Source organism: Scaptodrosophila lebanonensis, unplaced genomic scaffold (genome assembly GCF_003285725.1).
Source record: "Scaptodrosophila lebanonensis strain 11010-0011.00,11010-0021.00 unplaced genomic scaffold, SlebRS2 tig00000001-arrow-pilon, whole genome shotgun sequence".
In the NCBI taxonomy this organism is placed as follows: Eukaryota; Metazoa; Arthropoda; class Insecta; order Diptera; family Drosophilidae; genus Scaptodrosophila; species Scaptodrosophila lebanonensis.
This window is the reverse complement of record NW_022060529.1, coordinates 19821426-19849267: the sequence shown is the minus strand read 5'-3', so window position 1 is coordinate 19849267 and position 27842 is coordinate 19821426. Positions and strand designations below refer to the sequence as shown.

The following is a 27842-nucleotide window of genomic DNA, read 5'->3' as shown; positions in this document are numbered from 1 at the left end:
ATTTCTTTACACAAAATCTTGGTCTAACTAAATTTTTTTTAACAATAACTTTGAATTAAAATGTGAAATTATGAACGAAGTCTTCCACTATAAAATGGGATATATATGTTCCACGTATTTATTACTTCAAGTGAGTACAAGGCTTCAATATTCAGTTAGTGGGTCTATCGAATATAAGATAGACTTCAATCGATAAATAGTAATCATTTAAAGTTTGTTGTTTTATTTTTTATTAAGATCAAGATTGTTGGTCGGGCTATATTATCCACCCTTGTAAATAGTCGTATAAATATTATATAATCATTTTTTAATAAAATGATTTCAACAGTCGTAAATGTCTGTTGGATTCCGCTCGCGGGTTTCATATCATTTTTAATCTTCTTGTCGGCAATCAACAAATCTGTCGGCGTTCGGAAGGCATATGTAAACTTGCTTTTAAGGATATTCGAGGTAAGTGGGAATTTAGTTGGGGTTCCTAAGTGGATAACGTGCTACAGAACATTGCATATCTCCTAAGATATAATATTTAGTGCTTTTATTACCAATATTAAAATGGTTCAAATTCCAAAGTCCATAAATATAGTCAGCTCCATAACCATGCAGTGGGTTGGCTTATAGTTTACTACCTAGTGGAATTTGTATATCGCAATAGCTTTTATTATGAGCTTACAGTCGTTGCCTGGTTACCTGCTTAAACATATACATATGTACGTGCACATACATATATAGAGATATGTACAAACTATTAATTTATTATATATATGTACATATTTACATTTGTGCGTACATACATATTTAAACATATATGCTTTGATTTGTAATAAACGTACACAAATATATGCTTATCTGGGTGTAATTATGTATTTTTAATTAAAAGTAAATTTACTTTTTCCATTTTTAGTATGGTAGAGTTAGTATTGAAACGGCATCACAGGAGCAAAGACAGTTGGAGGATAGGTCTACAAAAACAGCGGATGCGCCTAAACTTGATGATACATCAACAAATGGAGCCACTGTGATAACAAGAGATGCAATCCTTCTTCCACAGCCACAAGACGCACCTGTAGAGAACGTCTCATCCACAAAAAAGGACAAGGTATCAATTAAATACATTTATAATCATGCCTAACTAAAAATTTGAATTCCCCAGACAAATATTGTTCTATGGGATCGATATTAGTGTGTTTTTGTCTAACATAATGGAAAACAGATTTTTTTAAATGTGTCGTTTTCTTCCTTTATTGCAGGAGGATATAAACTTTGATTTCGAAAAATGTCTAGACTATTTGAAATCGGGTGTAGAGGCTATCATCGAGGATGACGTAACATCACGTTTTGAGGCTGAGGAGCTTAAAAGTTGGAATATGCTGACACGCACTAATCGACATTACGAATTTATATCATGGAAAATCACACTCATATGGATGGTTGGCTTCGTCGTGCGGTATTTCATTTTAATGCCACTTCGAGTCTTAGTCTGCTTTCTTGGTGTAAGTACACAAATGGCATTTATTCATATTTATGTATAAATTCCGTCCAACATTATATTCAATAAGCACACTACACAATTTTTCGACTTCACAAAATAGCATTGATGGTCAAGTGAATTAAAATCAAAGTTCGAAGTATGTATTTGTTCAGCACCTTCAAGTTATGGAAAACCGGTTGTAGAGAATTAAAAACAGTAGTAAATCAAATTACCAATGTAATACAGCTTTGTTTATTTACGTGAATTTTATCACTGTGATTGGCAAATCGCAAGCAATTTGGATTCAGTATGTAAATCATTGTATCGGAGGGCCCCTAAAGGTTAACAAATAATGTTGATTGTCGAGAAAATTATTAGTTGAAATATAACAGAAATTTGTAATCAAATTAATTAAGCAGAATTTATTAAATAACTTCCTTAAATAAAACCAGATTAGCCATGTTACTCTGTACAGGAAAAGTTTATATACATTGTTGAGCCCTAAGTAGGAGTTAAAGAAACGTTAAATGCAAATGTTCAGCAAATAAATGGTATGAAAAGGAGATAATCTGAAGTAGAATTATCCCTCATCGATCTACCCTCTATAACATTACTATTTATTTGAAATTATTAGAATTTATGTTTGTATAATCGGTTATTTCAACTTAAACCAACTAAATACCAGTAAATACATAATTACATAAAGAATATAACATTGAATAATCCATAAAAGCAAGATAATTATGTTAATTAAAATATAATTACAAACTACATGGGAATTCCTGACGTTGAGAGCCGACATTTAATTTTAATTGTAAAACTCCTCGACTCGTTTCCTAAGATTTTAATACATTGTTGACAAATAATTAAATTGTATTTGCTTGATGATGAGCATCATTTAAACATATTCTTGGAACTCAATTATAGCTAACTTTTGACAACTATCGGTCTCGTCTAACCGTTAAACTTTACAGTGATATTTTCGGTAAATGGTCATCATTTTCTTATTATTTCCATACCTGTGCTTGTACCTACATATATGTTTATTTTTTGATAATTTAATGCATATATTACTTTGATTCTTAGGTTTTATTTGCAGTTATTACAAACAGTTTTGTGGCTTTAATACCTTACCGGTTTTTGCGGCACCCTTTAGCGGATTTATCGTTTAAAATAACATTCCGCCTTATATCAAGTTCTCTATCAGCCCTTATAAAATTTCATAATAAACAGTATAAGCCTTCAACTTCTGGGTTCTGTGTAGCAAATCATACTTCCCCATTGGATGTGGCAATATTATCAACAGACTGTACATTTTCTTTGGTGAGAAAACGATTTCTTTAATATACAAAAATTGTATTTACATATAAAATTGAAACAGACCGAACAGTTTTCAGACTGCCGTGATCGCAAAGAAATTTAAAAGATCACACAATCTTTTATAATTCTAAAGCTATTCTATTCAATAACTTTTCTTTGTAAATTGAAAATAATTTAAATCGAGTGGCAAAAAACAAATTCATTTGTTAATGATATACACTTTTGTAAATAATTTTTTTATTTTTTAAAATGTTGTTTTTCAATTTAATATGTATTACATATTTGTATTTATATTTACTGCTTCATGTGTTTGTCTTTGCATTGCTGTACATGTTTTGAATTACATTCAAAATGTCGTCCCACATTATTTGATTTCGTATATTAGTCAACATTAGACTCATTCGATCCCTTATTATAACCATTACCTTCAATCTTCATATTTGTAAATTGTAAAAAGTAACCAGGTAAGATATAAAATTTTAATAACAGTTGCTCCATTCAATTTAGTTTGGTGAAATTCAATTTTCGTTCCGGTTTTGTATTAACAAAATGGTATTTAGAAATCTGAGCTCAAGGAAAGAGCATTCCAGGTTACAAAGTGAATTAAAGAACCCACGAAATTCCATATATTTCACCTAAAAAAACTCCACAGTAGAAGGTTTTCAAAAAATATGTGTCAAAAGTAAAAGGGCGTGCGATTTTGGCGTTTCTTGCATGTTTTTTGTCACTGCAGGTTTTTCTCAATTTTGTTCTGCCAAATCTAATCTAATAACTAATCTTTTCAACACATCCATTTTCACTTCACAATATAAAAATTCTTTGGAAAACATACATATACAACTATATCACAGAACCAGTTGAACTTCCAATCTGTCATCAATTCAATTGTAATCCCTTAATTCGCAATTACTTTTACGGAGAGCGATGTAAACAGACCTCTTAGAATCCTTCCGCAGCTTTGGCTATGATCAAAAGCTTAATCAATTGTCGATAAAACGAAACAACGCCGAAGGTTATTTCTTAAGCTCCTGAAAATAAACTGAAATCCCTTGTTATAGATTTTATTTTTCTACTTAAATACGAAAAGCGACCATTTCTTTGGAATTCACATCAGTCCTGAATATATACATACATTCTTATGGATGTGTCTGCAGTGATACTATCGTCAACACATCGTGAAGATTTTCCGGAAGCACTTTATAGGTATGTGAAATTAAAAAATTTGCATATTTCTACCAATGAGAGTAAAAAACAGACAAATTTTCTTTGTCATCTGCGGATATTTTAACGAAAGGAAAGCTTAAAGATTAAAGAAAGATTAAAATTCATAGTTAAATAGTTAAAGTATTAACGAAGAATGTGTTGGATCCGCTTTAAGAAATAATATTTCTTATATAATGACAGAAGTTTTAAATTTAAGCGAAGGCTGGTTATAAAATTATAATTCATTAATATTATAATGGTATCGCCTTAAGCCAGTTGGGTCGCTGAGTGTGAAATTATTCTATAAATTGTATTTCTATGTTATAACGAAAAGTCTTTTTCCTATTCCGAATATTTGTTGCCAATCACAGTAATAGAATGCACTCAAATTTAGTCATATTACGATATTAGCGAACACTTAGCGACTAAAGTCTGATAAGTTATAAATAAAGCTATAAACATGTAGATATAAATATTTATTATTTTTTGATAATGTATCAAAGATTCGATTATAAATAAGTACGCATTGAGTCGTTTGATAGTATTATCGGACACGATAAGTTGTCAATACAATAATTCGAAATTACAATAAAGAAAATATGATAGACCCTATTTACATGGATATATCTATCGAACGACCTACTTTATGATTTAAAATTTAGTATCGACATTAAGGTTGAGACGCGTGTTGTTTTAGTCGCGAATTTTGGCATTGATTGTATTAATTATTTTAAGATTACTCTCCACTATGGCTATTAATGTCTTAAATCTCAGGTAGTGTGGTTAACAGTATGTACAGCCGCTGTGGGATATCTAAAGGACGGACAGAAAAAGCGAGATATTGTAAATAGAGTTCTCAGGCAGTGCTTTGGTGTCCTGTCCAGTGCTATTTCGGCTGTCATAACTTACCATAATGAAGAAAATCGCCCATCATCTGGTATTTGTGTGGCAAATCATACAAGCCCCATCGATGTACTCGTCCTAATGTGCGACACCACATATTCTCTGGTAAGATTGAGATGATTTCTGTTTACATATGTATATTTGAAACTCTGTTTTCCGATTTAGGATCTCCTTCTGTTACGTATTTATTTCTTTTAATCAACTGACCTACCTTTTTATTTATTTATATACTATTTTAATCCAATACCTTCTGAGCTTTTCCTGAGTAGCACACATTTTAATCTGGAACATACCGCTTTGCCCTCCCCACCACCTAATACGCATTAGCTTTTCATTATTAATATTCGTGTAGTTTCCACTGAGTATTATTTGTTTTATGTGTATACCTTAAGTGCTGTAATTAACAATTATGTGTCTTTTGTTTTTGCTTTGTCATTTGGTATAATAAAATTTGAATGCTTTTTTATAGATTGGCCAAAGGCATGGTGGATTTCTTGGTGTACTCCAAAGGGCTCTTGCAAGAGCTTCCCCACACATTTGGTTTGAAAGAGGAGAAGCCAAAGATCGTCATACTGTCGCCGAGCGATTAAGGCAGCATGTATCCGATCCTAATAACCCGCCAATTTTAATTTTCCCAGAGGGAACTTGCATAAATAACACATCAGTTATGCAATTTAAAAAAGGTAGCTTTGAAGTTGGTGGAGTTATCTATCCAGTGGCAATAAAGTAAGTATATTTCCCTATAAATATAAATAAATACTTATAGTATATATACGTTTTAAATAATGTCTTGTCTGTCAAATGCTATAATTCCTTTGTATCTACTCGAATTTGTGGGGTCTGCTACACCAATTTTCAAGAGTTACACATATTCCATTTAACATTTCTTTACCCTGTACCCACAGAAGGAGGAGTGGCAGACCCCACAAAGTACATTGATCAGTATGAGAATACGAGTAGATATAGCCATGTCCGTCTGTCTGTCTGTATAATCGCAAGGATCTCAGCAAGTACAAGAGGTAGAATAACCAAACTTGGTATTCACGTTCTCCTGAGCCCTAAGCAGATCAAGTTTGTTTATTTTTTCTGATACACCCATTTTTTTTCCATAACTCCCGTAATTTTTGGAATTTTGTACTCGGATTTGGCAAATATCTCCAGTTGTAAATGTATGATATTTCATTAAATAACTAGAGAGAAATCCATCTAGACATGTCCGTCCGTCTGTCCGTCTGGATGAACGCGAGGATCTCAGAAACTTTAAAAGCTGGAATAACCAAAGTTGGTATCCAGATTCTCCTAGGTCCGAGAAAGGACGAGTTTATTTTATTTTTTTTTAATTTTCCCCCCCTTTCCCCGCTACAGAATTTCGTCAATAGTGTCCACATTTCAAATGCTACCTAAACCCAACTTTGCACACAAAATTTATATATAATTGTCTACTGTTGTTCAAAATTTTCAATTCGGTCAATTCTAAGAAAAGTTATTAGCAAAACAAATTCTCGCCAGTACAACCCCCCCAAACTGCAGCAACAAGTTCGCTCTTCTTCTTCCTCTTTTTGCTGCTGCTATGGGCGCATATAACTCAGTGACGGAAGTTTACCTGGGTACAGGGTATTACACTGTCGGGCTTGCTCGACTGTACCGTTCTCTCTTGTTTTTTTTTTTTCATTTGGTAAAGAAACTAAATAGTCTAATGACTGCAAAAATCTTTAATTTAAATCAGAGTTATCTAAAGTTTTAAGATTTCCAGCATTCCTTTTTTTAAAATTGAATTAATAATATATGATGTTTTCTATTTTAAGGTATGATCCAAGATTTGGCGACGCTTTTTGGAATAGCGCAAAGTATTCAATGATGCAATACTTGTACATGATGATGACCTCATGGGCCATAGTTTGTGATGTTTGGTATCTTCCACCGATGTATCGGCAAGATGGAGAATCTGCTATAGATTTTGCAAATCGTGTTAAGAGCGTTATTGCAAAACAAGGTGGACTCATTGATTTGGTGTGGGATGGACAACTGAAGAGGATGAAGCCAAAGAAAGAGTGGAAAGAAATACAGCAAGTTGAATTTGCGAATCGGTTAAAATCCGATTGACACTGATTTCATAAACGGCATTATTCGATGTGTAGTTGTCATATAATAAAATCCACTGATATAAATATAATAATCAAATCCAATCCTTTGTAAAAATGTTTGTATTCTTAAAATCCTACACAAATTGGCATATGCATTAGTATTAATTGACCGTAAAAAATTCATTATAATCTGTCAGTACAATTCCTTATTCGACCGCAATGTTTAAAAAGCTGACATTGTGAAAATTGTTATGGGAACCGTTTAGTTTATTCCATCAAAACCAATTTGTCTCTGGACTTAAAAAAAACATATGGCAGCAATAAGACTATTAACATTTTTTTTATTTACAAAATATAATTACATTGGTTAAATGTATTGCTATCTTTTGTTAAGTAAGTGCTTATGTTCAGATGCTTTATTTACGTATGTACGAATTTTGGTAGGAAAGAATAACGCTCAGATGCTTTATTTACATTTAGGTAGGAAAAAAGAATAGAGACTGCGATGTTGTATGGTATTATTAGATCCAACTGTGAACGGCGTTCGTACTCGGAGCTAAATGGTTTCCCCCTAAAATTCAAATTTTTAAATAGAATTCCAAAGCAACTTCACGTCCCGCCAGTAATGCACAAACCTATTCGCAATTTTGTGTGTAATAGAAAGGAATATGAACTAAAGGACACATACATATACATAGATATAAACATTTATTTACAATATACGATTTCCTTAAATTTAGAAATTTCAAATGTGGCTTGTCCTTTTAATAGAAGATGAAAAATATGTTTTTGTGAGTACGACTATATATGTCATCATATAGGAAACCGTATTAAACGTATGTATGTATGTTTGTAGACTCTAATCACGATAGAAATGAAATGATATAAGGATGACATTGGATGTATGTATGCATGGATGTGGGGACGCAATTGGTAAAGTAGTTTAAGTAAACAATAAAAATAAGTTATTATTTGTAAAAGGTAGCAATTTACAATTTAAATGTAGTGTATGTATGTATAATTTGCTAAAAATGATGCATTCATGAAACATGTTAATAATCTATTGGGCACGAGATGAATGATTCGGAGCACTCAAGCTTCTATTGCATTAACTAGGGGATTTATAATGTAATAAACATATAGCGATCTTCAAGTAGTCGCTGTGGCTTGATTCATGGCCTGCGGCTGCGGCGTTCGCGGGCGGATCATCATTGTTGCCTTCTTTAATGTGTAGTCCCAACCACGCCAGCGGAACCAAACAATTCCCTGACGAGCGGTTAAGTCCTGGGGATCATGAAGATACAGTCCGTTTAGACCACGTCCGCATGACTTCCACCACCAGCCCCCCTATGAAATCAGAATAAAATAAATATAATACTCGTATGTAAACAGGTATTTTGAATATATACAAGTAATTAGCATTACCTTTAGCATGCTTGCGCAATTAAGCGAACTGCGATCATTGTCTCGATTGTACGTTGAAAAGGGGCTATTGTTTGAGCCATACCACGGATCGTTTAGGGAGTCTCCGGCATTTCCTTCATACCCATCTATTTCGAGTTTGTAGTAGTCTGCTTCCGAATGGATTTTAAAATGCGAGTACTGAGCATAGCTGAGAAAACGATATGCACTCATTATTATAGTTAAGTTGAGTTGGGTTTTTGTAGTTACCGTTTATTTCCCTCGAAATCCTCAAGTTCCACTCGTAGAGCATAATCCTCATTATTTGTCAGCATATAAATGTTTTCGTTACCCAACCAAAACTCCTTTGCGGGATCGCCAAATCCATTCTTATAGTCCGCCCAGTCCCTGTTGAAGTTCTCTCGTGGATCGCCAAAATCGTCGCGTCGTTGAATTACCTACAAATATTTATGTATATCTACACATAATTATGGAATTAAAATTAATATCTTACTGTCCAGCCACCATCCGAAATTTCCTGTTCGCAAAACACCTTCAAAAACCAATAGGTTGTGCCACGAATTTGAAGGTAAAATACTCCAGACTGTCTCATTCCAGCATTTAGCAAATCAACACATGAGAAGCCCTACAAGAAAATAAATTAATATTGTTAATGAAAGTATTAAATACATATAATACATATGTATATAGTATTAGGAATGATTAAATATTAATAAAGATTTAGATCAAAACCGGAATAAATTAAAAACCATTAATGGATGTACCTAAAAGAGTTTATTTGGTCTGCAGGAAGTGAAAAATGTAATGTAGACAGGACAATCGTAATTTACAATTTTTCGCGTTCCCCCTATTTCCCCGCTATAAACGATTTTCCATAGCTCCCGTATATCTTATAATTTTTAAAATCAATTTGAAAGAAAGTTATAGCCATAAAAAAATTCTCTGCCCAAACTCTGCCCGCAGCTGTTGTTATTTTTGCTTCTTGGCTCTACTCTACACAGTGGACAGAGTACCCGACTTTAACTTTTCCACTTGTTTAAGGAGGAGGCAGTAATTTTGAAGAATGGAATCGAACGCATAAGGTAGGCAAATAGTATTCTCAATCAGGTTTATTTGTTATTTAAAATAGCTATTGAATTTATATAATCTACATAAATTGTTATAAATAACCGAAATGGTTGTTTATAAGTTTTTTAAATATACACAGACTGTAAAGCGGTACTATTTGCCTGACCTCGTATGTAGTTTCTTTTTTAAATGAGGTATTTTTCAATTGCGGTAATTTGGTCACTCTAAAGGGCTTAAACCATTTGTTAGTGGCGTAAATATTGGCAATTTAATTACAAGCCGCCTAACAAAGAGTTGGGCGATAAAAACATTCATAATTTCTGGCAATGGTATTACGTACGTCTATTTGGTGAGTGGAAAAAAATGTTCACTATTATAATAAAGATTATTTGTTCCGGTATTTACACATCAAATTATTTGCGACTTGTTAACACTCTTAACACTCTTTTTTTCTGATCGTAGTTCACTTAATGCAGCAATTTTTATTTTAATATTGCATTTGTCAAATTGTCAAATACAAGTTGATGTGGAGAAAACAGTTGTCTGGGGCCCGGGACTCAAGCCGGATGAGGTCGTGCTGCCAGCCCGATATTTTTTCATACATGCTGTCGACAAAGCGGGAAACAAGTAAGTTATAAACTAAAGTATTTCGTAATAGTTCTTAATCATTTCAATTGGTTTTCTTACAACAGATTTGATTCTGTGCCACCGGCAAAATTCGATGTGCAGATCAATGGGAACTCACCGCATGGCAAGTGCCGGTCTAATATCAATCTGATTGAACGCAATGATGGCTCCATCATCGTGCGTTACTCAATATCTGCCGATTGGTGCGAGCAGGTAGAGATTGTGGTGCGTTATAATAATTCTCACGTTGCACAGTCCCCGTATGTGGTGCGAAATAAGGTGTATTCGGAACGCTGCTACTGCCCCCAGGACCTGAGCCTGTGGCTCATACACAACAATTGCCCAGCAGTCGATGATGACAAGCAGATGACTTGGGACCTGCATTCTTTTAAACGTGTTAACTTCAGTGCCATAAGAGAAAATCTTGTTAAACGATATAATTCGCCTGAGAGCGTTTCATTGTGCCATTATGTGGTCAAGAACCAGCAAATCTGGAGAAAATGTTATGGCAAATACACTGGCTTTAGCATGTTTATGGATCGGACATTATCGGCACTCGGACGGGTGGCGTATTTGCCCGATATGGAGTTTTATATAAATCTGGGCGACTGGCCCCTTTCGAAAAAAGGAGGGCAACAGCGCACATCAGGTCCATATCCTATATTTTCCTGGTGCGGTAGTGATGATAGCTACGACATAACGTTGCCAACTTATGATATTACGGAGTCTACTCTAGAGAATATGGGGCGCGTGATGTTGGATATATTGTCGGTGCAAAAGAGTGAGTATCCTTGGGATACCAAAGAAGAAAAGGCGTTCTTTCGTGGCAGGGACTCGCGTAGGGAACGACTGCAATTGATTGATTTGGCCAGGAAGCATCCAGATATGATAAACGCGTCCATAACAAATTTCTTCTTCTTCCGGAACGAAGAAGAAAAGTACGGCCCAAAGGTGCCGCACATATCGTTTATGGAATTTTTCAGGGTGAGTCCTTACCTTAAATTTTCCAAAATGTATTCTATTGTAAATTTTATGGTATATTTCAGTATAAATATCAGCTAAACATCGATGGAGCTGTTGCAGCATATCGATTACCATATTTACTTGCTGGCGGCTCGTTAGTCCTTAAACAGGAATCAAACTATTACGAACATTTTTATAGCAAGTTGGTACCGTACAAGCATTATGTGCCCATCAAACGCGATCTCAGCGATGTTATAGAGAAAATAGAGTGGGCTAGAAATAATGATATGCGTGCAAGAGAAATAGTATCGGCTGCACGCGAATTTGTGGATAACAATCTTTTGCCACAACACATTTATTGTTATCACTTAACCATGTTTAAGGAATGGGCCACGAGGCTGATATCGCCAGTTGTCGTGCTACCCGACATGGAAAAACTTCATTTAAGTTATACATGCTCATGTAAAGAGCACCCCATAAAAGATGAACTTTAGACAGAGAATGTATCCAAAAGAATCCTCATACAGTAATAAGTTTTTAAAGTGTTTTAGTTTTTTATAAGTGAAATCATGCTGCACAACCACCTCTACCAGTTTCTCTTTAGTACTTATTTACATTAAAGCTCATTGAAATTAATTTTGAACCGTTCTTGTAAGACAAAAAATGCTTAGCAGTTATAAAAACAGACAATGGTCTGGACTAAACATATCTTTTTCTAATCTAACTGTAAAAGTAGTTTTCAAAACCTACCTACGTAGGTAGGGTACTAAGCCAAAGCTGTGTAAAGTTTGATTCATTTGTGGAATTACAGGTTGTACTAAAATTCAGAAACGGCCAGTCTTGAGCAGAAATCAAATATGGCATATGGTATTCGAAATTTTAAAGTATTATATCATTTAGAATGTTCTCATTAGTGAGACATATTTTTAAGCTCTTGTAATTGTTTACAAAGGGGGTTTTATCCACAACGGGACGACACTCCCGCGTCCTATTACATTCCAGTGATGTTTTAAATTAAGAGCTTGGCCAAGAAATGAAAATTTAGAAAATTTTAACAGCTGTGATTTAGGAAATTTGATGGTGGCTTGAAATTAATGGCCGTAAAGAACAAGTATTAAAGCCCTACCTTTTTTGTATATCTTCATGCACAGCGTAGTAAAAATACCCGAATTACGAAATATATATTGTCTTTACTGAGCTAAAATACGAACCGAGCAACGTCCTTCTAAATACTCGTACTACCGATGAAATAACATTTTTTTGTTGAAATTTATACAGTTAGAGTATGAATATTTATGATGTGCGTGGTCAGAATAATTATTTATTTATGAATAAACCTATTTATACAATGTTTTGTGGAAATAAAATAGCCCTCTTTATGGCATCGAAAAGACAGTGTATTTTTAAAAAGTCTGCTTCACATTTTCTATATTTTAAAGGGAGATATTTATTTGTAATATGTGGAGTCAAAACAATTACATAAGTTCATTTAATGAAATATTGTTCTTTTTATTATTATTTGAAAATGTTTTTGGTTTTCAATGGAAAAGGAAGGAATGGACATACGTGGCCTTATTCGGATGGAAAGTAATTTAAAATACTTTTCCATTCTTTTCATAAAATTTGTTTTAGCCTATCAATAAAGTATGTCAAAAATCGGTAACTTGTTTTAAATAGGAATATCGTTATTCAGTATGGGATTTTAAATTCTTGCAAGGCCTGTAACAAGTTGCAGTTGCTGACTAATTTCTAGAAGCTCTTTAAATATGTACTTCCTGGAGTATAAAATTTCAATATAAAAGTCTATCGCAATGGGCTTTTCAAATATGTAAGTAATTTTTCTTGTCGTTTTTAAAATAATATACCTCTTATACTTGTATATAGGCTGTTGAATCGAATACGGGCTATTACGTCATATAGTTTAGTATTTTTAGAGGCAAGTTTTGGGAAGATGTCTAAAGTGAAGTAACGTACCTTGACATCCTTAAGGGTCAAAAAGTCGGTGGTGAAGCTGTTATTCACAACAGATGGCTTATTTTTGACACTGGGAAAGATGATTCCTCCTTTTCGTATAACCGATTTTGCCGGCGTTGCATTAGATGTGGTTGCAGTATTTGATGAACTAGTTGTGGAATTATAGTTCAATCCCACAGTAGTGCTCGTAATTGTGCCCGATGGTGAAGTTTGATTGTTGTTCACACCTGCGACCGGAGAGGTATAGGCTGGGGTGGTCGAAGACAGAACATTGCTAGCAGAGTTCCCGGGAGGGGATAGTGGAGTTGTGGGCACACTCGGCTCCGTAAAGCCATCGTCAACAACCGAGTACCTGCAGTGAAATAAGAAGAAAACAATGAGCAAGGTGTAAGAAAGCAGACAGAAAGATTGCTAACCTGTTCGGATCGTATTCGACTAAACGATCTATTGTTGGATCCATAAGCAGCTCAGTGGGAACAGGTCGCTGTGCGAGTATTTGCACGTCATCCTCTTGTTTTTTTAAACGCTTCTCGACCATATCTAAATTGTTAATTATTAGGTTCGTTTTCATTTTTAAATCTTCGTGGATTTCTCCAATGGCGCGCTCTTGTCGCTGAGTTTGTGTCAGCAATTCATCCGATTTGGGTAGAAGATGGTCCACCGATGATTTTGTGCCCACCACCACGTCCCACACTTCATCCATCTTTTCTGAAACCGAGACCATGGGGCGTATTTGTTTCACGAGTGCATCAATTTTGCTGGACTTAATCGGAGGTGGTGCTGTCGTAGTGACATTGAATCCGTTAATCTGTTCCTGGTGCTCCACCACAGCATCGTGTATATCGCCCATCATGCGTAGCATACGGCCGACATTTTCGGACACAATGTTTATATGAAACTGCAACTTTTTATCAATGTTTTCCGTTGTATCGTGCAGTTCATTAAGTTCAGCTGAGACATGACTAATCACCTCGGCGTTCATGGCTTTCGTTATTTCAATAACATTCATAGTTATTGGTTTCTTCTCGCTTGCCTCAGCGTTGAAGTCGTCCATTTGTAGGAAGTTGTTATCTATTTGAGTCTTTAGCACCTCTAATTTGGAGTCAATATCACTGACCTTTTGGTCCAGTTGCACAAGCCGGCTATCTAGTTGGGAGGCGGACGAGGTGCGCGGTGCTCGAATTCCATCACCAGAGGTTGTACTAATATCAGGCATTAGATATACATCGCTTGTTAGCTTGCTGTCAAGTGATCGCAGTTTCGATATAACTGAATCCGTTTTTAATAGATTATCAGACACACGGCTGTCCAGAGCTTCCATGCGTCGCATCATGTGTTCCACTGATTGATCAAGATTGTCGATTCGTTTAAGTTTCTCCTCGAGTGTTGTGATAATTATCTCAAATATGTTCAGTAATTGTTGTTCTCTGAGAAAAAATTGGAGAAATTGGAGAACATTTAAAATGTATGAAGTATTTTTTTAACGTTAAGAAGTTGATTCTAGAAGATGATTGTATCAACGCATGTTAACATCCAGTTTTAAGACATCGGTAATCTGTTTTTTCTTGTTGTTGTTTAATTATTATCTTGTTTTGTTAATAGTACAAGTATTTGCTTATAACACAAACCACACTTCATTCATTGATATTTTTGTATTAATACCAAAGGGCATTTCCCTGTTTACATTTAATTTTGGCATTATTAAACGTTTCAAACATGGCTCTCATTACCCAACAAAAAGAATTAATTTTTTTTGGTGATATTCTCTCAGTAAATCTATTATCCATTCTCGAACGGTATGAGTGTTAGAATAAAAAAAACTTGGTTAAGAGGATCTCGCTATCTCTAGGGGGTCTAATATATGTTATGTTCGTTGCATATTTATATTATTTATAACCATTGTATAGTGGACTATTTTTGTTTTTCACCATTCCTGCATGACTTTTATTTGCTCTTGAACTATTTTATCTGAAAATAAAAAGTTCCTGTTTTAAGCTGTTCGCCAAGTATTGTTATATAAAACGAAAGACCTATGTATTTGTATAGTGGTTTCTTTTTAAAAATGAATGAAAAGCAACAAAAATCAATTTTTTTCGGTATACAAGAATTATTGGTTTATTTGGAAGGGACTACGTGTACTTTATTTCAGCTTAATAAGATTGGAGTGCATTGCGCTAGGTTAGGTGAAGACTGTTTCCATAACAAATTATAGTTGATCCAATATTGAATTCCCAAGTGTGGTTTGCTTTTAAATTGCATTTGGTTTTACACATTTATGAAAAGCAACAAAAGTCAATTGTTTTCGGTATATTATACGTTTTTTATAGTTGTTCCAATATTGATTTATAATTTCCAAGTGGGGTTTCCTTATAAATTTCATTTGGTTTTAAAAATGAATGAAAAGCAACAAAAATCAATTGTTTTCGATATGTTATTGGTTTATTTGAAAGACAAATATGTGGGACTATGTGTACTCCTTTTCAGCTTAACAAGATTGGACTACACTGTGCTAGGTTAGGTTGAGACAAAGTATAGTTGTTCCTACATTGATTTAAAATTCCCAAGTGGGGTTTCCTTTTAAGGCTTCATTTGTAATTGTGATGTAGGTTGTGCGGCAGTTAAATTAGTAGTTATTGTTATTATATGTTTGAATAAATAATATAAATTTGTATATACTTGTATGTACTAATGTTGAAATGGGTTTGATAAATTACAGAATTGAATCTCTTATGGCGTAATGCAGTTCTGTTAAGTACAGAGGTAATGCAAATAATGAAGTTGTTTAATAAAATTTCATGAATCTAATGAATGAATCAATCAGCAAAACAAAAAGTCAGACAAAAGTCTGTTTTGAAAAATGTAAGCAATGACACAGTACTAAATTCTAAGGTCATAGTTTTGTTGGCACAATAAATTACGCAATGTTAACTGATGTTTATTTTTGACTCTTATAGGCACTGTGTGTTTCTTGTTGTGTGCATTGGGCTATACTTGTAGTGATGGGTTTCTTTAAAGTAATGCGGAATATACATATACTTATGTACAAGTATATACAATTTTCATATGTTTATTTCTGTAGGAATATTCATGCGTACTGGCCTGGTACTGTAGCCCTTAAGTGTGCATTCAGCGCTGGTATGGCACTGCTGTCCAAAATAATGATAAAACATCAAAACGGGCTACAGATAGCAGCCGCTCTCGAGTCCATTGTCGCCGAGTGCACTTCATGTCAGCATTAATACAAAGTCTTTGCTCTTGAATTCAAATATTGAAATGAAAAGTAAAAATAAACTCTGGCTCTGGCTCTGCCAGAGCTCGGCAGTGAGTGGCCAACGTAGGCGTATGAAATATCTTAGCATTAGTTTCCAACTTGCTGCACCTTTGGAGTAGTGGCTACAAATATGTTTAGCAATACTACTATACATACATACTTGTATATACATACATACTCGTACATTTTGTATCCGCAAGTGAAAGGAAGTCACTGCTGCTACTGCCAGCGTTCATTGCCAAATTATTATATACTCGTAGTATGATAATCAAAATTCTGCCGACTTGTTTTGATAGATTTCGTTAAGGTTTTATTTTTGTTTGGTGCGAGTATGTGGCATTCAATTGTATAACATACAATATATGTACTTGTAGTATATTAAACAGAGGACTGCTGCTGTGCTGTCTATTCACTTTTGAAGAGATTAACCTTTAGCCCCACACAGAGACGAGTCGATATAACCCTGTCTGTAGGACAAGTTTTGACACTCGTATTTGAATTTTATAATCAGCTGGAAAGCTAGTTTTTTGGTGAAAGCGCCAGGCTTTCGTTTACAGGAAAATGCACAAAATAGTTGTTATGTGCATCTGTGTGTGCACATATTAGGAATTTGTAAAATTGCAGGTGCCAAGCAGCTGACAACAAATTACACAAAACACCCAAAACAAAACAAAAAAAAAGTTGATAATAATATAAAAACAAGTAGCGGATAAAAAACAGCTGCTTACGCACGTAATGTTATAAAATCAAGCGACAAAACTTGGTTGGTGTTGTTGTTATTGTTGTTGTCTTCTTTGAATAGAAAATGTATAGATTGGCGATGTATAATTTACTTTTGAATTATGTATAAGAGATTTGGGAACCATTAGATGTAATTATTTTCTTTATTTCTATTTAAATTATTTATTGCCAACAGCAGGTTACGTGTTTATCCTCAGAGTTGGGTCTTAAAGGAGCTTGAAAAGGATAACTGAATTAAATTAGATTTTAGCAAATAATGATGCTCAAATATTGAAGCTTGTATTCACGGCACGATTAGCTCAAATAATAACGTTTACTTACAATGCAAGCTTAAGTTTGTGAGAATCTGTTTATGTCAAATGTTACATCTCCCAAAATTTCCCAATTTTCTACCTTTCTGGAAGTGGGAATATAACTTGCTAACTAGAATATTATTTTCGTTCGGCTTACATTTATTTGGGATTGGGTGAGAATGTGCCAGAGAAATTGGAAACGATCATAAGCACTATATCTTTAAGAAAGGCGGAAAGGAGTTACTAAAGAAAACAATATAAATTATAACAAGAATACTAAGGGAACAAGAAGCTTATAGAAGTAATAAATTTAAATCTTTTAGAATTTGTATGACCTAGTACTTTTTAGATGTCCCTCTTTTCATGTTAGGTTTAAATGTGAGGATCATGCAATTGGACCAGGAATGTAAAGAGAAGTTGAAGTTACAAAATGTTCAATGGATTTTTTAGGCCACTGGCATGGTCCTCATATTTTAACCAAACAATAGTTCTGAACCCATTTACCATTGTTAGGTTTATTTGTAATGAGTCTGCAAATTAAAATCGTTTAATAAACACTTTCTTTTCTCCTATTATTTCTAGTCCATTTGCATGATCTTCACCCAACACTTCCAAATCCCTTGCTGACATTTTTTTACAACAATATACTCGTATATAACTATAAAACGATTATGAGTATACTTATACTCATATCATCATTATTATAGCCTGTACCCAAAGGGTGAAAGGCTATACTAGTTTTGTGCGCATGTATGTAACACACAGAAGGAGGCGTGGCAGACCCCACAAAGTATATATATTCTTGATCAGGATGAGAAGACGAGTCGATATAGCCATGTCCGTCTGTCCGTCTGTCCGTCTGACCGTCTGTCCGTCTGTCCGTCTGTCTGTATGAGCGCAAGGATCTCAGTAAGTACAAGAGCTAGGATAACCAAAATTGGTATCAAGGTTCCTATAAGCCCTAGGCAGAACGAGTTTGTTTATTTTTTCTGATACACCCCCCCACTCCCCCGCAATTCGTATTTTTTCTTATAACTTCCGTAATTCTCGGAATTTTGAAATCAATTTTGGTAGGTACATCCAGTTAGTACTAATGTGTCCGTGTGCCAAATTTCATCATGATAGGTCAATTCTGAAGAAAGTTATAGCCATAAGTAAAATCGCTGCTCATGCGCTGCCTCTGTCGGCAGCGCTGCCCGCAGCTGTTGTTGTTGTTGCTGCTTTGGTTTAACTTTGTGCTGCATACATACACGCATATAAACACGCATATAAACACGCATAGGTACGTGATGTAAATGTATGCTGTTTAAACTGAACATAAACATGTATTCTAATTTAATTTAATTAATTATTTTAATTAATTAATTCATTCATTTTTTTAAATAATTTAATTTAAAAAAAATTTTTTTTTTTTTAATTTTTTCCTTTTTGTGGAGAGTACAGGCTATTTTACTGTCGGGCTTGCTCGACTGTAGCGTTCTATCTTGTTTTAAATGTAAATTATTGCGTCTTATGAAAGTGGTTAGCGAACAAAACTTCCTCCCTTTCTGCTACTCTGAACATTCTGATTTGTTCACGCTTGGTTATGTATTTGGGTAAAAACAAAAGCCCATTTTTAATGCATTTTAATTGATTTTCACAAACACTTTTGTAGCTGCATACATTCTTCCCCATATCGCACATCAATTTTTGTGGGCAAATCGGTGAATGTGTATTTTGTATGCTCTGTTGAATTTGGTTTTTGTTTTTGTTCGATCAATGCAGGAGGGAAAGTGAAAAAGTTCGGATAATCGTCGAAAATTTGGGTGTTTTCACAAATAATTATGTAATTTGGAGAAATATCAATTACAGGTCAATTAAACCAAAAACTCACTTCAAAGAAACTATAAAATTGAAATAAAGAAAATGGGAAAATATCTTAAGGAATGCAAATATTTGGATTAGATGAAATCTTCCCTGTGATCTATAACTTAAGAATTAGTTAGTTCTTTTACATATCTATCAAATATGTATGTATGTATATACTGTTGGGCTCATGTTTCCAAATGAAATCCTTTTAAATTACAAAAATATGTGAAAAAAAAGATTTCTTCCCTATTCGTTTTTTTAGTTACAACAAAATATGTATTTTTAAAGTTCATTATCTATTACGTTCATTTTTTTCATATTTTTAATGTAACTCTAAGAAATGTGTAGTTCTTAAATCAAAAGCGCTTTTAAAAATGCTTCAAATCTTAGACTTGGGCGGATTTGCAGCCCCAACTTAGGCTCACGGAAAAACTGAAGATGCACACATTTATATATATATGTACTTGTATTATTCATAAATATATATATCTATCTATATGTGTGTTTTTGTGCAATCGCATGTGTGTAGCCATTATTTACAATGCGGTGAAAGTGCGGAAGCGGCCTTTGTCTTGCCGATTTAAAATGCCGTCACTTCAACGCCAACACCAGCGCGCCGTCGCAACAATTGATCGGTTATTGATGAAGCGACCATTACTGCCACTGACATTCCAAACAATGCCATTTTATCACACAAATCAATTCGATTTGTCTCAGTAATTAGGCTTTCGTCAAATGCGCAGAGAAATCAATAATAGTTGCCCCAATTTTTGTAATCATGTTCATCACTTGTTGTGCAAATTGTGAAGAGGGTTGGGGAAGGTCACAAGAAAGATAACACATTTCTTTTACTTTGAACAATTTCCACATTACCTTTAACTTTTTTTTTGGGGCAGAAGAAGCATGTTATACGTATTGACCAAATACTTGGTATCACGCCATTAATGTTGTTGATGTTGGTTTCTAGATAGACAAAATCTTTTACAACTCGTAGTTACCAAGTACTTTCCAGAAGAATTTGCAATAATTGGAAAAAACTATCATCTAAGTTGTTTATCAATCTTATGACACTGTCCTGTGGAAAATGTGTATTCGTACCTACCAAGTATTTTCCAGAAGAATTTGCAATAATTAGAAAAAATCTATGATCCAAGTTGTTTATCAATCTTATGACACTGTCCTGTGGAATATTTGTGCTAAGTTCAAGTTTAATTTTTAGGTTTTATTTAAGATTTGACTCCCAAACCAGAAAGTACATGGATGATGATTCAATATTAACGTGCTCCAATAATTTGGACTCTGAAACATTCCACTTGGCACCTCTATAGCTGTCTAATATCAATTGAATATCTTTGTTTTTTTATTTACATTTTGACAGAGTGATTAAGTGCTTAATGCATACTTGTTTAGTACAGGTATTAGCATTGTTTCAATACAATGCATTTGCCATAAGCGTTCGATAATTTATATCGCCAATTAAAACAACAAATTCTTTCCTTAAACAATGTGACTTCAGGTAGAGATATTTTAATACTTGAAAAAAAAAAGCAAATATTTCACATTATATTTTGTTGAAAATGTTGTAAATGGAAACGGAATAAAAGGTGACGCATAAAATGTAAAGTAAAGTTAAAATATTGCTGTACGCCGTTAATTAATGTTAAAAAATTTAAACAAATTTCATTGGCAACTCCTCCAAGCCTTGGGCGGCATGGAAACTAGTAGGGCTTTATTAAATCAGTCTGTGGGTAAAAAAAAATAAGTACTATAAATTGAGTAAAGCACAAATGCGGGACGTCGGATAATGTCGTGTTCAAAGTAATTTTTTAAAACAAAAACAATAAATAAATAAATAAAAACGCTGGTACGCAGCGGAGAAAAGTTCAATGGCAGATGGCGGCGCTGTCCGCACTTCGAGCCCACGAGCAACTGTAAAAATGCAATTCAAACGGTATCTGTCATGGGTGCACTTCACCGTTACACTCTACAACTCCAACCGTTAAGTGGCACTTGAACACCTTCGGGTACTGCTACTGTGGGCTTATTTATCAGCTGTTGACAGCTGTGGTTGCTCCATGGACTCGCTCTTAGTTTTATTTTGATTGCAGCATTTTATTTCCACTATTAAAACTAGCCTAAATGGTCGAGAGTAAGAAGTGTGTTTATGTTTAAATTAAAATTAGTTAATCAAGTCAGCTTCAAGCTGAAATGCGCATTATTTAAATTCGTTTCGAGAATACTTAAGCTTCTCATCAGCATACTATAAACTTTTTATTGGATTTTTTGTTTTGCATTAAGTGTTATAGCGCCTGAATCGTAGCATCTAAGTTAACAATTGTGTGCAATTTACATGTATTATCGAATATTTGATTGTGAAAGTGCTTTCCTTAAAATAAAAATCTCACATTTGTTTCCGCCCTTTTAGCGGTTTTGCCAATTTGATGACTTTTAGCTTTTGTTATGACATTATTTATGTACATTAAATAATGTTGTTTAGTCTAGTTTTCGTTTTGGATTAGCAACTCCTCAAATATTTTCAGAAATGCAAATGTAATTAAATGAAATTAAATGAATATGGGCTACAATTAAGCTTGATGGCAAATTATTTATCGAATCTACAGAAATTCGATATTGCACAAATTAGTCTGTTTATACATACATACTTGTATATGAAAAGTTTTACCTAACAACATAGAATTGTATCCGAAGAATATGTGATTTATTAATACTTTATCATTGAACAAATAAAATGGTTATGCATATATGAATTTCGTTTCATATATTAAATTTTTAAAAAACTTGTACTATTTCAAGCATATTTTTAGCATGCATTCTTTGAACATTAGAGGTTTTCAGTAATTCAATAATAGTCAATAACAGTTAGTTAAAGGTGCCGACAAATTTAAATGAAGTCTGGGATTACAATTTTTGATACGATTTAGATATTGCAAGGCTATCATCTGAAGTGGAGAAGCTAGATTTTGAAAAGTGTTTACACACATTTTTAATTTTATTTATTTTTGTTGTTGTCAACAATATGGTTATTGCAGTATGGGATTTAAATTTTTGATACGACTTGGATGTTTCAAGGCATTCAGAAGCTAGATTTTGTAAAAGAGTGTACACACCCTTTTAGTTTTATTTATTTTTTTGCTGTAGTGCTCATAGTTCGATATTTCATACCACACAGCATTGCTGAACCCTATTTAAGTTTTTTAATCCATCGGCCATCGCCGATGACGGATGATCCCCGCCATATTACCAAATGTGACAATACACAACGTAACCTTGTAATGATTACAACAAATTTTGATCCAATATATGCTCGTATTCAGCAAAAAAAGCTCATTTAAAGCATGTCGCTTAATTTTGCCGCTTTGTCGTAGATTATTGGTCTGATTTGATCGGCTTGGAAAGATTACAAAAGAGCAGCAATTAGAGGCCTTAGCTTTATGGGTTCGGAAACAAGCAGAGATGTAGGAAAACGTGGCTTCCTACTGTGAGTTCACTTTTAGTGAAGGTTAAAATTAAATCCGAAATTATAAAATTGAAAATTTGAAGCCTACAATAGCCGGCATAATGATAAGTATGTATAAGTAATTGCTTAATATTTTTGCACTTCTTCGTAATTCCGAACGGCACCTCCATTTATGTACATATGGCTCCTCATTTAAAGAATTAATTCAAAATATGTAGGCTCTGCAGACACACACACACTTACACATAATTCAATAGTATAACTATGGATCAATAGTGCTCAAAACGATTAACTATCTATCGGCTATTTGTTGTTGTTGTTTTTTTTTTTCTTGTTAAAAAGTATGAGCGTCACGTTGACACAGAAAATAAACAATTATTATGGCGTGCGCTTTTGCACAAAATATTAAAATTAATTTTTTTTTGTGCACAAGTCTTCAAGGTTAAAAAAGCGGAACGGCATCGGCATTGGCGGAGTGGAGACTGTGTTGTGCACTAATAAATCTCTGATGTTTCTGTAGACGCCATTTTGGGGCCATTACTTTCTCAGTCGGCTTTCGTAATGAGAGCTAACAATTATTTCTTGCCCAATATACCCGTTGGAGTGAAGCGTGGCTTCGATTTCGTTTCAAATATTTCGTAAGAATCAACTAATTTTAAAAAAAAGTCTATGCAAAAGGCATGCATTAAAAGTTTTCTGGCCTTACTTACTTACGACTACATCTGTGACTGTATTGCAATTAGAGCTGTGCGCGTGACAAATAAACTGCCGTCACGATCACGCACTTTTGTGAAACCAATTTTTCGTTGTCACGTTCAGGAAATTACAATATTTCTTGGGTTTTTTCGTTAGTGTAGACGAAGGAGCATTAGAAATACGTTGTCTTAATTATTGTTGTAAGTAGTTAAAGCATTAATAGTTATTGATAATTAAAAATTTAATATCATATACAAAAAAAAAAAAAAAACATCTTTGTCCTTTGAATATATTTTGTAATATTTATATTTTTAAAATTTCTATCGACCAACAAACATTGCTATGATTTTGATATATGCTTTGGTTGCCTCAATATTTTTTTAAGTTTATTTTTAATATACATTTATTTATTTTATACTATATTAAGTATAGTCCTTATTAAGTCCGTATTAAGTATCTTCTCTTCGTTGGAATCACGATCATTTTTAAAATCTTTTTTTAAGTGCTATCCTTGTAGAATAGACACTGGGCTGGCAAGTCATATCTTCGATTAAGCTATCTTGATTAGGCGAGTCGGTTTCGATGAGCGTTTAGTTTGTCGGAATACTGGAACATGCATTTCCTCGTAGCTGTTAGTCATAGAGTCCAGCTTGGATTTGTTAATAGTGGTGTTATACGATTGGACATTATATTCCAACTTTAAAGATCAGCGTGAGTCAATGTGTGAGTCGTCTATTCGTTTTACGCAGCATTGGCGGAGAATAAAAATTAATAATATTTTATTTCCAATATACACTATTTTTCGTATATGTCTTTACATATATAGTATGTATATATAATGTGTAACTAATGAATGGAAGATTACAATTATTCACTGCTGTCTGATTTTGACATGCCTATAGACAAATAACTTTTCGTAATTTGGTACCTCTAATCAAAAGATAATACTATTAATGCTTTGTTATGGCTTGTTTATGAAGAAAACGCTCTAATTTTTTGCGTTCGTCAGATAAATCACTTTAATAGTTATGGCAAATTTTAAGAATCAGTCTAGTCTTCCAACAGATCTTCAGGATGATATATAGACAGTGCTCAGTTTTAATTAGATGACCAGCTCATCGTTTTCTGCGATGTATGTATGTACATACTTATATACTACATATGTATGTATGCTATAAGCTTCATAGCTTGTCACAAATTTATTATTTTTTTTAATAAGAAGTCTCAAACACGGCAATGACTTGTTATGGGAGTTATGTAAAGATGTATGCATGTATGCGTCTTTATGCTTATTTCGTGGCTTATTTCGCATAATTTACAATTCACATTTATACATTGTTTGCTTTGTTCAAGCCACTAACTATGTTTCCGCGGAAACTCTCACGGAAAATTAAAGAAGACAGCAAAATTGCGATTTTGTTTTGCTGTAGACTCTTGAGCCTGTGTTGTAGGTAGCCAAGAAGAGTGTCAAGGACTTTTGGGAATCCTGCTCAATGACTCGACTGTGGGAAATAAATTAATGATAATATCTTACTCAAGTACTATATAACTGAACTTATCATTGGCAATTCGCGTGACTAACCAGATGTGTTCCAGTTATCAATGCCATTCGTTGTCTAGCTCGACACTTTGATAGTGGAAGCCATTTCGAGAGCTGATCGCTATCGATTATAATGTGTCGTGATGCCTAACGAACAGGAAACGATCTTGACTTCAGACTACACACATTAATTAAATAGTGTTGGGAGCTGAAGTGGAACGGTGAACAAATTATGACTACCTTCCTAGGTCACAATTAAAATATATTCTCTAAGTTGAATCTGAGCCGCTGCTAAGAAGAACTGAAGACAATATTTTACAGAGAACTGGAAACTGCTTTTCCTCACTCACTGCTGGAATTGGGTCGCATATCTATAAAGTTCCGTTAAGATCAACGTTAAAAGTTTTACATTTTAGAGTTTGGCAGCGAACTGACTTCCACATTTGTTTGTTTCGTCTGATTTCATAATTATGCAATAGCTGATTTAAATAAATTATGCGATAATTTAAACTCTTTCATTACCATATTCATTTGTTTTGTTTAAACATTTTAACTGTCGCCAAGGCGGATATAAGAATTGCTATTATAAAAAACAGAAAAGAAATTTGAGCTGTAGTTGAACATTTTATTTAAATAGAATTGGGTGGTCGGATGTGTTCCGCTTTTCTATATTAAGAATACAAACTCTGGCCCCTGCTGCCACCTAACATGCCAGTCTTGAATAATTTCCACGATTTTGCTGCGATTTTCAAAATTGACAACCATGTTGTGGGGAATTTAAAACATATAATTAGCTAAAGTTGAGTAATATTTAAAATGGATTTCTTTCATTCAATATTATTTTAAAGAGTCATTTAAAAATATTCTAAAATATTTAGTTTATTTTTATTTTAATTTAACACACATAATTTCATAATTACTGAAGGCCCTAGCAGCCATTGCTAACATAATCTCTTCTGTTAGTTTTAGGATTTCCATTTGAAGCGAGCTTTATATAAATAAATAAATAAAAAACTTCATAAATAAATGACAAAATGTGTAACGAAAACTTCCGCAATTGAAGCTGCTTCTTTGAAATACTTATACGTTTTTTCATTGCCAACTGCAAGATCACAAAAAAAAAAATCAGTTCGCCCTTCAACTTCAGGGAAGGGAATGCAAACTTACAACACCTGTGAGTAGACAGGTTATTTCTTTGCAATCAAGAAACTAGACATCATAACAGAAGGCAGCTGCCGGTAATGCAAGGAACTAAAAGCGATAAAAACACTGGAACGCCTAATAATTGTAACACTTTCCCGAATTGTTGTAATTTTTTAAAGCGTAATATGATGCTGAAGGATTATCAAATACTGCTCTTCAAGCCGATCTGCTATATATGGCGACACGAAGGACTAATATGTGTCTATGTCTATGTATATCTTTCTTAAGTTATTATTTGTGATGCTTGTGATTTGTGGTCACAAAATGTCGCTCTTCTGTGAAAATGATGATTGATTTATTAAGCTACATAAACTAAATCTTATCTAATCTGGCAAAGCAGCGATGCCATCTTTCGATTGCCAAACGCACATTTGCACGATTATGTATATAGTAGTGGTATGTTTCGCAAGAAAAAAGTGTCTATTTAAATTGAAAGTATGTTGTTTAATTATTAAATGAGCCGACTTGGCAATATTTACGAATACTTTTAATACACAGCTACATACAGACATACTACGAATGTGGCAAGTCCGTCCGATGCGTGTCCGTTGCAGTAGTATCTATAAAATTTGACCGTCTTTCACTTTATCGCAATTCAACAGGTTTTCCTCTATTTCTCATTTTGTTTCATTGCGCTGCTTTGATTTACTTGGGAGGCATGAATTTCAAGTTTTTGTGTTTTGCGTTCAGTTGTAAGTCTTGTTGTTGTTGTTGTTGCTGCTGTTGTTGTTGCTGCTGCTGCTGCTGTTTTGTACTTTTTCGTCAAAACAGCCAAATATACGAACAACAGCTACAGTAATGGGCCCAACAGCAAACGTAATATCAACAGAAAATTTCTGCATTGTAATTGTACATTTTCAGAGGCCACCAAATGAGGCTGCTTAAGATGGAGAGGTCTGCAGCCAGCAAACCAACTAAGCCAGCAAGCCACAAAGCCACCAATAGTTCATTTAGCTGCTTTTAAATTTATAATCTCAGACAAGGCGTTAAGATTTACAACGAACCGTCAAAACGTATTGTTTTCGGTTTGCTTTTGGCTTTTTGCTGCATCAGCTACGTCTGAGTCTTCAAACAAACACCAACACAGACACGCACACACACACACATACACATCTATAAATGTTTGTTTGGTGATTCCATTCAAAAAAGATGAAATTTATTATCAGCGTAGCAGACGATAATACGAGATAAGGACTTGCGGAGATTGTTTATTTATCCTACATTCAAAACATATTTTGAAAACATTATAATTGCGCATTATTGTTTAAAATCATATCTAGCTATACTTATATATATATATATATATATTTTTTTTTTTAAAATATGTAATTAGAAATATGATCAAAATTGTTGCTTTAAATGTCGGCTTATCTCCTTTAATTCACAAACATCTATTTGTAAACTCAACTAGCATTTAAGAGTCTAATCTTTAACACCCACTGTGACATTGAAATGCACAATACTCGTACACATATGAATAAGTTTAAATTTTAAAGCATTGTATTATGAAGTTGTAATTTCAAAAAATGAAATGAAAATGGAAGGCCAAAAACACACTTCACTTCATGAAATTATGTATGTATGTCCATATGCCCTTTATGCATGACAAACACCTCAACTATGAATGTTACTCGTATTGTGGCATTAATGATAAATGATCCCATTGCGTCTAACTTAATGAACATACCTACTCGTAGTATGTATGTATATTGGATTGGACGAATTGTGGGTTATTCAATT

The 27842-nt window shown here is 33.9% G+C and overlaps 3 protein-coding genes across 5 annotated transcripts in view; 2 read left to right on the top strand and 1 right to left on the bottom strand.

The window, feature by feature from the left end:
* The first annotated feature begins 295 nt into the window (after positions 1 to 295).
* On the top strand, positions 296 to 7080 carry LOC115620148 (glycerol-3-phosphate acyltransferase 3-like). Of its 3 annotated transcripts, XM_030513293.1 has the most exons (7): positions 296 to 450; positions 902 to 1096; positions 1248 to 1490; positions 2555 to 2791; positions 4766 to 4999; positions 5364 to 5620; positions 6700 to 7080. In XM_030513293.1, exons 1-7 carry the CDS (start codon positions 316 to 318, stop codon positions 6995 to 6997), a joined length of 1599 nt encoding a protein of 532 aa, XP_030369153.1. In that variant the 5' UTR covers positions 296 to 315; the 3' UTR covers positions 6998 to 7080. The 3 variants fall into 3 exon arrangements, with proteins under 3 accessions (XP_030369153.1, XP_030369147.1, XP_030369141.1); XM_030513287.1 differs by lacking the exon at positions 2555 to 2791; XM_030513281.1 differs by lacking the exon at positions 4766 to 4999.
* Positions 7081 to 7224: 144 nt separating this feature from the next.
* The window catches only part of LOC115620116, a 29408-nt gene continuing 8790 nt past the window's right edge, over positions 7225 to 27842 (bottom strand). The window contains exons 2-7 of the mRNA XM_030513274.1: positions 13449 to 14459; positions 13033 to 13384; positions 8894 to 9025; positions 8650 to 8837; positions 8404 to 8590; positions 7225 to 8325 (exon numbers count right to left, since the gene is read on the bottom strand). Of these exons, the coding sequence (XP_030369134.1) occupies positions 8128 to 8325; positions 8404 to 8590; positions 8650 to 8837; positions 8894 to 9025; positions 13033 to 13384; positions 13449 to 14459 (2068 nt within the window). The 3' untranslated portion in view covers positions 7225 to 8127. The remainder of the gene's footprint in view (positions 8326 to 8403; positions 8591 to 8649; positions 8838 to 8893; positions 9026 to 13032; positions 13385 to 13448; positions 14460 to 27842) is intronic.
* On the top strand, positions 9718 to 11694 carry LOC115620132 (protein O-glucosyltransferase 2-like). The gene is made up of 4 exons (XM_030513276.1): positions 9718 to 9817; positions 9931 to 10095; positions 10161 to 11079; positions 11142 to 11694. Exons 1-4 carry the CDS (start codon positions 9795 to 9797, stop codon positions 11550 to 11552), a joined length of 1518 nt encoding a protein of 505 aa, XP_030369136.1. The 5' UTR covers positions 9718 to 9794; the 3' UTR covers positions 11553 to 11694.